Genomic DNA, 14,824 nt, shown 5'->3' on the forward strand with positions numbered 1-14,824 from the left:
GAGGCTGTAATGGCAGATACATGACGTTACGTATTTGTCGAACCCCACAGAACTTTAAAGCACGGAGAATGAACCTTGATGTATGCAAAATAAAAAAATCATTTAAGGAGGTTAGGGGATCCCAGGATGTAGTGCAGAATGTAACAAAACCATCTAACTGCATTACAAAATGTATAAAACAATCTTCTTGAAAGGAGTAGGAGAAAAAGGCACTGAACCAAGCAATTTCAGAAATCAGGATGTAAAAATAAAGGCAAAAGAAATTGTACGTAAGAACTATGCATGAGTTGATAAAGTTGCTTCCCACAGGGTGTGGGTTAATAATTCTGACATGCTACACATGTGTGCTGGGCTAGAACAGTCAAGCAAATGGGTGGCGGATGGCGGGGGCAGGTGTTTCACTGTTGGAGAAGGAGGTTACAGATAAAGAAGGTAAGAAGAGCAGGCTAGAATGATCCATATAGTAATGCATTAGAGTTGGAGATATCACTATGAACTCATTTTTAGCTTAGTATGTAAATACACATAGGGGCGCCTCAGCGCCTCAGTCTGTTGAGCGTCTGGTTCTGCTCAGGTTGTGACCTCGGGGTTGTGGGATCGAGCCCTGCGTTGGGCTCTACACTCAGCGCAGACTCAGCTTGAGATTCTTTCTCCCTCTTCCTCTGTCCCTCCCCCCCTAAAATAAATAAATATTTTTAAAAATATGTAAATCCAAGTAGCTACATGTAGAAATATGTATGGATAAGAATACATATGAGGGTTAGTATAAATGCATATATTTCTTTTCTCTACCAGCTGAGATGACCAAGAAGTAATGATGCTCCAAGTAGCAACAATCATACCAAGTCCCCAGATCTTGGTTGCCAATACTGTTCTCCAATAACAGCAACTGGGGCTCCTTGGGAAAATGGCTGATTCTAGGACTGGGGCAGAAAATATACAGATGGAGCTTGGAGTATCTTGTAGTGCCAGACAACAAGGAATGCTAAAAAAAAAAAAAAAAATCACAAAGATGGGGACACAGGAGACACAGGTGCCAACTGAAAGAGCTCCCAATGGCCAACGCTGGAATAATCCGAGCAATAAAAAATAAAGTAGTATTGCATTATAAACCCGCTGTCTCCAATAAAAATCCATGAGTCCGTACTGACATCAATTAGCAATTAAATATAAAAATAGGAGAGAAGAGACACATCTCTCTTGCAGAAGCATTCCAAATAATTTATGCAAATACTCTACTTTCAAGGGAGTGGAGCATAACTCCCTACTCCCTGAGTGTGTGGGCTGCACAGCGACTTCCTTCCATAGAGTAGAGTATGGAAAGGAGGGAGGAAGGTAACTTTCTAGTGGAGAAACCTGGCAAACACTGCCTCAGCCAGGTGCTCAAGGTTAACTTTGACAGTGACAAGCCTTGTTGACAGCATGTCTATCTGATATGATGTGATAAGAGTGGCACTTTACCTCTGGGGTCTTCCTCCCCGAAACACATACCCTCTTGTCAAATCATAAGAAAAACATCAGACAAACCCAGATTGCTGGACTTTCTATACCATCCCTACCCACTGTGAAGGCCACTAAAAAAAGGGAAAGTCTGAGAAACTGCTCTATCCAAGAGGGACCCAAGAAGTTAAGACAACTAAATATAAGGTGCTGTCCTGGATGGGATACTGGAACAGCAGAAAGACATATAAAAACCAAGGCAATCTGAATAACTATGGACATTAATAAGTATGTATCAATACTGGTTGGTTAAATGTAACAAATGCACCAGACTAACAGAAGATGCTAATAACAGGGGAAACGAGGTATGGAGTGTAGGGGAACTCTCTGTAATGTCTCGGCAACTTTTCTGTAAACCTCAAACTTTTTGAAATAAAAAGCTTATTAAAAAAATCAAATACTTAATGCTACTTTCCTTGGCAAACAGCACAGGTTTGCTTCTACAAAGCACATCCCTAACTGTGTAAGCCAGAGGCCACCGTTTAACATACTGTTGGCAATTTCCATTTTATTCATTCACCAAATGAGCACCTACTATGTGTCAAAGATTCCTTTTGGCCCTAAAGCAAAACTCTGAGAGGATGGAAGAAAAGGAGACTCTTCTTGTCCAAGAGGCAAGAAATGAATTGATAGCTCAGCCCTCTCTACAAAGGCGGGCTGTTCACTGTGGTAAAGTCTTGGAAGCTAGGGGCAAACACAGCACGCAAGGTCACCAGAGCACGTCTGCGAGCACCTGATAGGCAGCCTTGACCTTGGAATGACCAAGGGGAGAACAAATTAAAACATGCTTTGTGGAATCAAAAGGAAGAAGCAATTAAGCTCCTGTGGCTGAAATGGGGCAAGGAGAAGTCGTACGTGTCCAGAGAAGAGAGGTACAGAAAGCCTTTCATTTAAGTGCAGTCATCTGAATTTGACTTTGTAGCTATTTGCAAGTGAATACACTCAGGGTATTCTGGGCTCTAAAGATAGGACCATCCATCATGGGAATAGCTGTAACTATGGCGGGAAGAGAAGCAGATAAAAATGAGGAAGAAAAAGAAAGGGAAACTAGAAGCCTAGATGGATTTTTTTTTTCCTTCTCAAAAGACTCTATTTCCAATATGCACAATCCAAAAAGGACATAATGACACAGATAACCTGTTAATGAGCTAGCTGCGTGCTGCCTTTTCCCCAAAGCAGGACTTGAACTGACAAAGCTCCTGGGTGTCTGAAAAGGTAATAAATGAGAAATATACAGCTTAATCTTAAGAACCCCATCCAGTCACTGTCTGTGCGGGCTTGGAGAAAAACTTGATAGAGCACAATACTTGTCCCAGAAAGTCCGCCTGTTTGACTAATTATGATAAGCAGTCAAAAGAATGACTTCAAATGCTGAGCTGAGCAAAAGGTGGGGGCAGCCAGGAGGTCACTACCTGAAGCTTTGGTCTGCAGAGCAACACTCACAGGAAACTTTGTCTTCCCTTCTGAGCTGGACTCCTAGATCCCCTCCTTGGATGGCCTCCCTGACCCCAGGCTCACTACTCTCTAATCCTGTCTGTGAACTGCTGAAGCCCACTCTCCCTTATCAGCTCATCTATCCGTTAGGCAAGATCAAATCAGACAGGAGCCAATGAGCCCCTTCACTAGAACCTTTCATGACTGTACCTCTTCCCACTTTAAACGTAAACTGTTCTGCTCCAAGTTTAAGACCTTAAGAGTTTTGTGCCCCCTGTCAACCTGATTTCTCACTCTGCACTCATCCCTTCACTCAGGTGGTCTAACCTCACTGTCTCAGGAACATACCTTTTGTGTCTCTACTGATGTTACATTCCTTGTTCGGGTTACTTTCTCCTTTGTTGTCTCTATTTCTACACAGCCTGTGATGCCCAGGTCGGGACCCACAGCTCGCCTAAAGTCTCTTGAATTCTCTAGCCCTCAGTGCTCTCAACTCTCAGACCGCAAGCCTTCTGGAACACTGTGTTCAGTGCTAGTTACAAGCTCTCCCCCACTGCTCTTGGGTCTGCAGGCAGGAGGAATTTCGATTCCCTAACTAACCTGGAAGTTCCCGTGAAATGGGATCCCCACACTTCCTTTTCCAGTGATGGCATCAAGCAGGTGTTTAATCAAGATTTATCATTTGTTATCTAGAATTTCAACAGTAGAGATTACTCAACTGCATGTGCTGTATCACTTGTCACAGTCGATGGATCAGATTTTTACCAGCCCATCTTACAGTGTCTAAAGGAACACAAACACATGCAAGTAAAAAGCCAGACAAAGCAGGAACAATGGCTTTATTTGAACAGTTACTCTTGAAGGGCCAATTAACTTTCAAACTCAGAAATCTGCTTTCTCCCTCCTCATTTTCTCCCTAGAACATATCCAAGCCAGAACTGCAACATTCAGACAGGGCAAAAATGACTTAGGATAAGGACCTCAACAATTCCCCAAGAGCAGCAGTTCTCTCTGTCTACACTCATCTGGCTCCTACCTGTAATCTTGCCAGCTCAGCAACCGTGCTGCTCCCAAGAATGATAACTATCATTTGCTTGGGCTGTTGAGCTAGGCTTTTCTCTCCTGGTATCTCTTGATGGGATGTTCTTCCTCTTCTCTAGCATTTAAGGAAAAGAAATACATCTGAAGATGCCTTTGTTAGCAAGTGAAGTCAAATATGCGTTGGGCAAAGGCAGCTCTCCACGGATCTGAGCAACAGCGTGTTGATGTAGTTCGGTCCCTGTCAGCAGACCTGTCGTAAGTCATTACCTCCTCTCCTGCTCATCCTCCAGGAGTGGGCAGAGGCAAGATCAAAGCAGACAGCAGCCAATCAACATCTCAAATACCCCAAATGAGCCCTGTTTCATAGAACAGCCCAAGTGACAACTGAGACGGCCATCCGTGGGCCTACCTTGACTTAGAAAATACATTCGGAATCATCGTTTAAAACCCAGGGCTTGTCCCAATACTGACGTCACTCTGAAACAGCCTCGTGCTCAGACAAGTTTCTTGGTACCAAGCAAAGCCGGTAAACAAGTGTCACTCACTGTAATTACTTTCTCATTCGGCAGTCCCTCGCGACTTCTCTATCCACGTGGGTAAAGCCTTCCAGCTGGCTTTTTTCTAAACTGACCTCATAACCCAGATATAATAAATTCTTGAAAAGTTGCATCTAAATTAAAAGCTGTTCCAAACACATTATGAGGGATGATAGATTGCTGAAGAAAACATTTGTAATTATAACTGACTTGTAAAAACAAACTTGGAAATCATTAGTAATTCTTATACCATGCATAAGGCTAGTTGCAAAGATTTTCTACACACATACAAAAAAAAATCTTCATTTTTAGCTGCTCTGGGTGCACCCGTGTGCGTTCTCTCTCTGTCTGTATTTCCCCCTCTCTCCTTGCTTTGCAGAAAGCTATTTACAGAAGTCTAGTTAAGGAGGAACTTTCTAAGAAAACCATCTCAGAGATAAGACTATAAAGATATTTGTAAAAATTCAAGTTGACCATATTACGTGTCTGTTGTCTGCATATAAAAATCACCTCTCGTTTGCTCACTAGTCTTTTCCAACGATAGTTTTGACGACAGATTCCCTTATGATATCATATCAACAAAGGTGGTACTTACAGATTAATCACAAGCATAAGCTGGTCCATTCACTGTTCCAAGACACTATTTAAAAGCTTTTAGAAACTGAGTACTTTTAGAAATTGAACAAAGCAACGACTTTCCCACTTAATTTATTTCTCTTTATGTTCAGATTTTTTCTAAGATATTAAAAACCTGTGAACGACACCACGGTAAAGCGCTTAGGGCGTGACTGGGAATTCACTTCGGGGCCGGCTGAAGAATTAAAATGACCGGGTTTGGTTAAGCTATGAAACAAATACAGCGTAAAGTGTTCACTGTAGAATCTGGATGGTGAGTGTGTGGGTGTTGACCGCACAATTTTTTTCAGCCTTTTTAGGAATTTAAAATATTCATGATACACTGTAGAAAAAATATTGCCAGGTTCTTACACTGGTTGTCTAATCATGCATAAGACACACTGTTGGTAAAAACTGGTGAAGCTCTTCATTTAATAGGAAACATTTTCCATTCCCGTAGGTTTTTTCTTAACACCATTCCCTTTTTTTTTTTTTAAGATTTTATTTATTTATGTGAGAGAGAGAATGAGATAGAGAGAGAGAGAATGAGATAGAGAGAGACAGCATGAGAGGGGGGAGGGTCAGAGGGAGAAGCAGACTCCCTGCTGAGCAGGGAGCCCGATGCGGGACTCGATCCCGGGACTCCAGGATCATGACCTGAGCCGAAGGCAGTCACTTAACCAACTGAGCCACCCAGGCGCCCCTTAACACCATTCCCTTTAATGCTAACGGATTTTCCTGAATGCAGTGATCGGGTGCGTGTGTGGGCCAATAATAGTAAGTTATGAACCACCAAGTCAAAATGGAGAGCCGTTCCCAGAGCCCTGCTGAATACATGAGCCCATACGGATTTCTCACCTTAGTTTTATGAGGTAGCTTGAGCATCCTTCCTACTTTATAGATGAAGGAAGGGAGGGGTGCCAGGGAAGAGAAGTGGCTTGGGCTCGTCTAAGGTCACTGAGCTGACAAGGAGACTAGATCCACATTTTAGATGCTTTTCCCACATGCCATGATAAAATTTACATTAGTTATGTTCCCGAATGCCTATGAAGCATCACAACATAAATTCCACAAAAATAGAAGGTATTTAAGCTAGTAACAGAATTAATACTACAAAACTAACACAGATACGACAATTTGAAGACACAAGTGAATCTTCTAAGATCCTGTAAGTCCCCATTAGTAATGAAAGATTTCATTTGCTCTGCTGTCTCAGAAGTGAACAGGTGAGTGTTGAAAGCCACAGTGACAACATAAACAACCAAAGACAAGAATAAAGGCATCTTCTACTCCATCTTCCTGGCTAAAGCCTGATGCAGCTACTAGTGGTTGGTTATTTGAGGCCCCTACTTGTCATAAAGAGACCAAATAATATTGCTAGTGAATAAAATAATAAGAGTAAAATCTGAAGAAAATCAGCACTACAAACTGTGGTAAATTAGTATTTCTTTCAGTCTAGAGAGACACTGAAGATCAGATTAGACCCCAAGGCATTTTGGTTCTAAGGCTTATTTTAACACAGTGGGACCATCAGCACCACCTCTCAGAGTGCACAGGGGGGAAAAAAATCAATTGATCAGCTCTCTTTTCAACTTAATGATTTTCATGATGACTTCCAGCAGACCTTAAATGGGACTAATCTATTTACGCTAATAAAAGCTGAATCTATTCTGTACCACAGAGTGGACGGTAAAAACTGGCCGTGATGCAAATACCACTCAAAAGCAACATTTTTCATATTGACATAATTTGATATGATGAAGATGCTGTGCTGTCGCTTCCGGCCACACTTCCTTGGGAAACCAGCAAGAAGTTACGGGCAGTACCTTGGCTTTGGGCATCAGTATAATTATCTCTAGCAAATCATTATACCACAGGCAGCTGTATCTACCAGCCTTTGGTGAGACTCGCTTGGAGCTCCAGCAATCACTCAGCCTACCACAAACTGTCACTGGGAACCTTGCTGACACCAGAATCTAGACCATCCCGGACCTATTGCCCGAATAGCAATACTTCTACACTGCTTCCTGTCAGAGGGTTTTCAAGGAACATGGAGCAAATTAAATACACTGCATTCCAAGTAACTTGCTTCCAATGATCAACTATAGCCACTTGAACAGTGTTCCCCCAAAATTCTACACAGAACCTCAGATGTGATCTCACTTGAAAATAGGGTCTTTGCAGATATAATTACAGTAAAGACTGATACCGATACAGGATCAGGCTGGATTAAGGCGGGCCCTAAATGCAATGAGACTGTCCTTCTAAGACCCAGAAAAGGATGCATGGAGACACAGGGAAGAAGGCCATGTCAGGATGGAGGCAGAGAGCAGAGTTATGCTGCCAGAAGCCAAGAAACGCCAGGCCCACCAGAAGCTGGAAGAGGCAAGGGAAGGTCCTGCTCTAGACCCTCTGGAGGCCATGTGGCCCCTGGCTTCCAGAACTGTGACAGGATACGCTTCTGCTGTTTAAAGCCACCCAGTTGTGGTCATTTGTTACGGCTGGCCTAGGAAACAGATACACTAGCTTTAATGGCAATAAACACTGCATGCTACTTCCGCTGCCGAAGAACAATCAGTGGACAAACTCCAGGAAAAGAGAAAGAGGTTAAAACAGTATCATCACGTGCTGTCACGCTAGGGTAGGGGGAGGTAGGAAACAGAGGTTACTAGGTGGGTGCTGGAGTCCAAAGGACAGGAGCAGGTAAATACAAATTAGTGAGGAGAGGAGATGCAGGGGTTTCTGAAATCGAGACAGATGGCAGGGGTAGGGGAGTCAGCAGAAGTCAGAATTCTGTAAAGGCGAGGGTGAATCAATGCTAAAATGCACACACATGTGACATGGGGAAGGAAGGAGACACGTTTTATAAACATTACTCCACCTAATCATTAGAAATAATTCCTGTGTTCCTTTGACACCCATTTTATTATTCTCGTTTTATAGAGGAGGAAAAATAGGTACAGAGGAATTAACAATTTGGTCCTGGCCACAGAGTTATCAGATGAAATGGCTGCGATGTAAAATCATTTGTATCTGATTCCAAGGTGTATGTATCAAAGTTGGTTCAAAGTATCAAAGACAGCCCTCTGTCAAAAGCCTGACTGAATTCAAGAATGTCTCAACTATAATTTCGTATACACTTCCTCTCAGGGCAATAATTGATTCTACGGAGTAGAAAGATCCGGACCAGTGGCACTAATTCTGGCTGCATGCTGGGGTTATCTGAGCATCTTGCAGAACACTGATGCCCAGGCCCCGCTCCGGATCAACTGAATTGAATCTCTGGGACGGGATCTGGGCAGGTGGTGTTTTCAGAAAGCTCCTGGGTGATTCTAACGGGTCCCGCTGCTGGGAACCACTGCCCTACGCTCACAGGTAAGAGTGGTCAGTGCAGCTGGCTGAGGAAGGGTCTGGCGAAAGCTGGCAAGTCTAGCCACGTCACATCTCAGAAGTATTCTGACAAATACTGGGGCAGTGAGGAAAATGAAAAAAACGCTTTAAATGTTTCAAGAATGCCTATGTTTTTACTTGCACAGCTTATGTTTTTTTCCTCCAATGATGTGGGAATTTGAGCCTAAGCATTAGGAAAGCTGCCTCTTCCTCTCATCCCTGCACGAGCCAGAAAATGTAGGCTCATCCTGTGTTTGGAAAGAACTCTGTAAAATTCAGCAATGTGCTAGACTAGGAAGCAGCTTCTGCTGCCACTGCAAATATTGTTTTTACAATTTCTGGGCCTGTATGAAACAAAGCTGGATAGTTGTTTTTTTTTGTTGTTTTTTTTTTTAAGTGACGTCTCTTATTCACTGCAATGCTAAGAGCCCACAGTGTTAGCTCCCATTTCCTAACTTCCAGCTGGGCATGGTGGTGTGATACATTGCAACACTTCTAAAACTTCAGTCTCTATCAAAATTACCGGACCCGGCGGGGGGAGGGGGGCTAGTTAGAACAAAGATTCTTGCAGGAACTTGCATTTCTCACCAGCTCAGGTGATGCTGATGCCAACAATCCACAGGCCACACTCTGTGTCGCACTGGTACAAACTAGTGCTTCCCAAACTCTAAATGTGCCTGGAAATCATTCGCCGATACTATACAAATACAGATCCTGACTCAGAGGTGTGAGGTTCTTTTCCACAGACCACTCTCTACGTAGCAAGGGTGTAGCATATTCCATTGGGGTTGGGGGAGAAAACTTTCTTTGTACCTTTGTTCACATGGTTGGATGCCCATTCAACAGTTTGACAGGTTAAAGACAAAACCCCTGAGCATTAGCCTTCTAACCCTCTTTCTGGATGGAGATACTACAGAAGAAATAAATTAAATGACCTCCCCCAAAACTGAGTGGGTGTTTCCTCATGTCTAAGGAACGAAAACTTTGTAGACTCCTATAGATGTATAAAGTAGTTGAAAGGATATCCACTTCAACTGACCATTTCCATAGCTCCATGTCCAGAATGCCAGAATGCTCATTTCTCTTCTCCTAAGAGATTTCCTTAATTTGAATCAGTGTGCTTTGCCTTGCAACAGGTGGAAGCCATTTTGGAAAAAAGAAAGGAGGGGGGATGGCAACAGAGGACTCAGACAATAAGACCATGAGGTATATTCAATCCTGCCTTCATGTGGATAGACAGCATCAGAGGAATAAGAACTGGAACATTTTAGTTTAAGTTTGCCAACAATCTTAAACCCACAACCACAAATCTTGGGGGAAAACATGCACATACATGTTCTTGTATTAAGGAAGCCATCAATTCATTCACTTTCAATCACTCAACCATTCATCCATTTATTAAATATTGAGTACCTCCCTCTACAGCAGACACTCTTCTAGGAGCTGAATATTTAGGAGACAACCCTCTGCAAAAAATATTCAAGCTATTTCATCTATTGGAAGGTACCTTGGGCACCAAGGTGAGATGATTGCTTCTGTGCTTTCACTTCTTTCTCTCGGAGGCAACATAGAAGAGTAAGAAATTTAGGGCAGTGTGTCCCGAACTACGGTGAGAGCCCAGGCCAGTCCCACCACCCCATCTGTTGTACATTGATACTTTAATAAAATACATCAAAAACTGATTAATAAAAAAAAATTTAAAACCACAAAGATACACAAAGCACAAGTCCCCCTCCTTTTTTTGTTAGTTTCAACAGGCAATGTCAAATTCCTTTAAAAGGAGGGAGGGCATCTAAATGCTTACTCTCAAATTCTATGCATCTCACAGCGGACTGGTAACAAATAGCTTGCAGACAAGCATACTCCTCAGGCTACATTTTGAGTAGAACTCATTTAGACACTGGACTCCAGGGTTAGGTTGCCTGGGTGTGAATTATAGTTCCAGTACTTGCTAGCTACGTGACTGTGGGCAAGTTATTTAATTTCACTATTTCTCAGTTTCCTCCCCATAATAAGAACACCACCCTCACAAAGCTGTTGCCAATACACGTAAAACACAAGTCAACACATACCAAAGAATCAGAATCGTGTCTTGGCTCATAAAAGTGTTAGCTGCTATCATTACTACTATCTACTAGTAGGAATACAATTGTTACAATTGCTACCATTATTACTATTTAACGATGCGTATCATTTGGGGCCAATACCTGCACAGTTGTTTCACCTATAAAATGGTGTTTGTCATCTCCTCCTTCCTATTTACTTCCTTCCCTTCTGTGAATTCTGTACCTAGACAGTGAAATTCTGGATTCGAAAGCACGTTATCACCCATGGAAATGCCCCTTTGTAACAGACTGTCTATACCGCCCCATGCCATTTCAGAGAGGTAAGGACAGAGCGTCCTGGGGTTCTCTGCATCTGCACATCATCAAACAGATGAAAGCAGCGCTGAGACAGCTGTCCTTCCACCGGCCCCCCCCCCCCCCCCGGCCCCGAGAACCCAGGTGTGCTGATGCTGTGTGACCCTGGGTGCTGCCTCAGGGCAAAGGCACGATCCTTTCTTCTCAGAGACCCAAGGACAGTCTAGCAGTGGGAATGACTTTAAAGGACATTTTTTAATCTTCAAGTAATTGACTACTTAACCCACCTGCATCTTTTACACATATATGTATTTCTCCAAGCTCCCTTCTTAACAGTTGTTTTGGATTCTCAGCAAAAATTTTTGAGAATTGTTTATTTTTTCTTCAGATCAGTCACCTACAATTAGCTGGGAATAAAAATGTTATGGTGACTTTTAAAAAAAAGGTTAAGGTGACATTTAAGGGACATTGAAACTTGACCACGGAAAATTATGTTTGAAAACAACTCTCAATGATTATAAAGCAAGAGAATGTCTCGAGATGCGAGAGGAAAATAACCATCTCATTACTTTTTCAATCTCATCACTCTGAGAATATTAAATTTATTGATATGGTCTAGCTAATTTATATTCTCAGAAAATAAAATTTTTATGAAGAAAGAGAGGGCAACAAAATAAATAAGAAAGCAGGTGTTTTGGTTGTGACAACAAATTTGGAGATTAATAAATTGAATGACCTTAGTTTAAAGATTTACTCACTTACACAGAATTCTGTCTTGACTTGGTCAAAGAGAGGAGAGGTGAAGTTGGGAGCTCTCATCTATCCCTTAGAATGGAGTAATCGATTTAGAAAACAAGAGGCATAGTAACACTGGCTGGTGACGAGGTTGGGAGTGATTTAATTAGGTGGCAGTAGGCTGCCCTGAGGTGTCTTACAGCTGGCAAAATGTGGCCCTGACTTGGCTCTGATTATAGTCCACTAGTTATGAGTTGTAATGTGTTTTTGCTATTCAAGCTGAAAATTATCATGTACAATAAGTCAGCATCTTTACTACGCAGATATGCTCCACAGTCCATTGTTGCCTTTGTTTTCTTTGGAATTCAGTACACTAAGCATATTAAAGTTGCTCTGCACAGCAGGGAGCGTGACACCTCGGGGGACAGAAATACTGAAAGGTTTCCTGAATGAGAGGAAGTTAATGACATGGTCAGACCAAAGCTAGATACAAACAATGTTTTGTCACTCTCTCTCTCTCTGGTCTTCCCACGCCGACTCAGCAGTTATTTCTGACTCTCGAAGCTTATCCACTGTGTCTATCCATCCATCCATCTATCCATGCATGGATGCATTCGTTCAATAAATTATTTATCAAACACCTTCCTGCTTCCTGGTCCTGTACTATGCTTCTGGAACTTACATTCTATTGGGAAAAGACAGGTAATAAACGAGTTAGAAAATCGATGAACTAATAAATATGGTGTTTGTGTTACGACGAAAGAAGAATCAAAGTGTTCAAATAGAGACTAACTGGGGAGATTTATTCAGGATCTGGAGAAAAAAAGAGAATTCCATGCATGATTCACATGAGGAAACATTAATGCAGAGATGGAATTACAGAGGTATGGGCAGAACTGAAAGAAGCAGTGAGGGATGGTGAGGTACCCAGAGACTAGTAAGAGCAGAAAGCTGTGATCAAGGGGAAAAAATGACATCACCAGAGCTCAGTGAGGGCTGGAGCTGTGGAGTGGGTGTCATCTGGCAGGACCTCTGGTTATGGAGGGAGGGGTACACCCACAGCCAGAACAATGATCCAAAGTGGAGAGGGAGGAGATAAGAAACAGCCCTAATCTCTTTCTTCTCTTACCTCTTCCAATCTGCCGCTAGTGCTTCCTATTGGCAGAACCAGATCTTAAGTCACCTGGCAAGGGAGCGTTGGCGATACAGTCCAAGGAGTTCAGCTTCAGTGTTGGACTGGGTTGGGGTGTCGGAGGGAGGGAAGAATGCAGAATAATTAGGGAAGGGGACCTACTTAGGTAGGATAGTCAGGAAAAGCCGCCCTGTGGAGGTGACATCTGAACTGGGCCTCTGAGAGAAGAAGGTCCCAGTCATGCAAAGAGCCAGCGGAAGAGTAATCCAGTGGAGGGACAAGTGAGCACATGCCTTCGCCATTCTCCCTTCCCTGCACCCCATACTCAGTACAGATCCCTCACAGGGAACATATCTCACACAGAGCCAGATGATCCAAATGAAACTTTCCTACGTGTCATGCTATTATTCAGGTTCTGGGAGAGGCGAATGCCTCTATTCTGGTTTCTCAATACCACAGAAGAGTTTGCTCATGAAAAAGAACACTCACAACTAGAGCATTTGCCTATGAAAGGTCTAAGGTACAAAGAAGGAAAAACCGAGGAACACACATATAAAGGCAGGTAAGGGAAAGCAACTAAAGTAACTATAACTCCTTTCCATTTACACAACTTTCCTTTGAAGAGCTCAAGCCTTCCACACTTTGAGATATCCTCGAATTGTGCAACTTTTGTAAAAATATGCTATTGTGCCCATCATTCTCTCAAAGGAAGAAACACTATAAAGATACACTAACAGTGTAATAATAGTTAATGTACATATATAATTTAAACTCATACTAATATACTTTTAGTTTTAGATTTACCTCCAAGTCACTGGCTAAAATGGATATAAAATAAATACCTCAAGCCTATAAATCCAAATATCTGCTAACAAATTACTTCATTTCTGTTGCCTGGAAACCATTTCTTTATATAACCAAAGTAAAATTTTCAATATTAACAAGATCCTGAATTAAATGATCTGACTTTTAAAGGCCAGTTTGCTGGTGGGTTCAAATTCACTGTGAGTTAGCCGAACTCTTTACAGTAAGTCTGCCCTAAAAAAAGGGTTTTCTTGTTGGTAGTTGAGGTTTGGCACAATAATTTCCTTCCCTGAAGTCCTTCATACTCCTGGTACATTCACAAGTGGAAAAAGAATTCCCTTCAGGGAGAAGTTCCAGGAAAATAATGAGTTGCCTGCATGTTAATGAGACTCACCATCTTCCATATGCAAAGCCAATCACTTTTTTCTTAAAGATCTGAAGGAATTTCCATTATCTCTACATTAGTTCTAAATTACCCCAGTGCCGGTTTAATTTATCTCCTCTTGTTTTGTCTCTGATGAATATGGAAACAGATGGTAATTCTTCTTTTTGTAATTTGTGCCTCTTGCCAAGTCAATGAAAACTGCTGACAAAAATAGTTAAGTTCAAAGTATATTATTACCTGTAGGAGAGGCCGCTGCACCCCCATCACCTTCATGGTGTCCGCATTAGCTAGGATCTTCAAGGGGTCAGATGTTTTGGTGACTCCTTCAATCTCCTTGTTGATCTCTGCCAAGACCTGATTGAGGAAGATGTTTTTGATGTACACGGTGAGAAAGTCTCGAAGAGGGCACTGTTTGGCTGGGCCAAGTCCCAGGGCATGCTCGATCTCTTGAATAAATCTGGAGGACAACAGAAGAAAATGGTTGTCAAATATATCAGAAAAAATACTTCTGGAAATATCACAAAACACATATGGGTATTTCTAGCTTTGGCCTCTCTTTCCATGGAGAGGTGAGGGGAGATTCCCAGAATTCTTAACCAGAACAGGTCATCACTTTATTATTTGTTTCTGTATTAGATGTTTCTATTTTTCTAAATTATTTCACTAATTGAATAAAAATAGGACAAAATAGAAAACATGACTTCTAAACTCAGGGGAAAAAGGGAGACATCAAAAGATATTTGTAGGGGCAGAGCAAGATGGCGGAGGAGTAGGAGACCTGGATTTCGTCTCCTCTCAGGAATTCAGCTGGATAGGGATCAAACCATTCTGAACACCTACAAACTCAACAGGAGATCGAAGAAAACAATAGCGACAACTCTCTCATCAGAAA

At 42.2% G+C, this 14,824-nt stretch overlaps 1 protein-coding gene across 1 annotated transcript in view; it reads right to left on the reverse strand.

Moving 5' to 3' along the window:
- The window catches only part of EXOC4 (exocyst complex component 4), a 675,757-nt gene that overhangs the window by 194,180 nt on the left and 466,753 nt on the right, over positions 1–14,824 (reverse strand). Inside the window, exon 11 of the mRNA XM_081800909.1 lies at positions 14,170–14,389. Within this exon, the coding sequence (XP_081657035.1) occupies positions 14,170–14,389 (220 nt within the window). The remainder of the gene's footprint in view (positions 1–14,169; positions 14,390–14,824) is intronic.

Source organism: Leptonychotes weddellii, chromosome 12 (genome assembly GCF_054177405.1).
Source record: "Leptonychotes weddellii isolate Sample4059 chromosome 12, ASM5417740v2, whole genome shotgun sequence".
NCBI classification, from domain to species: domain Eukaryota; kingdom Metazoa; phylum Chordata; class Mammalia; order Carnivora; family Phocidae; genus Leptonychotes; species Leptonychotes weddellii.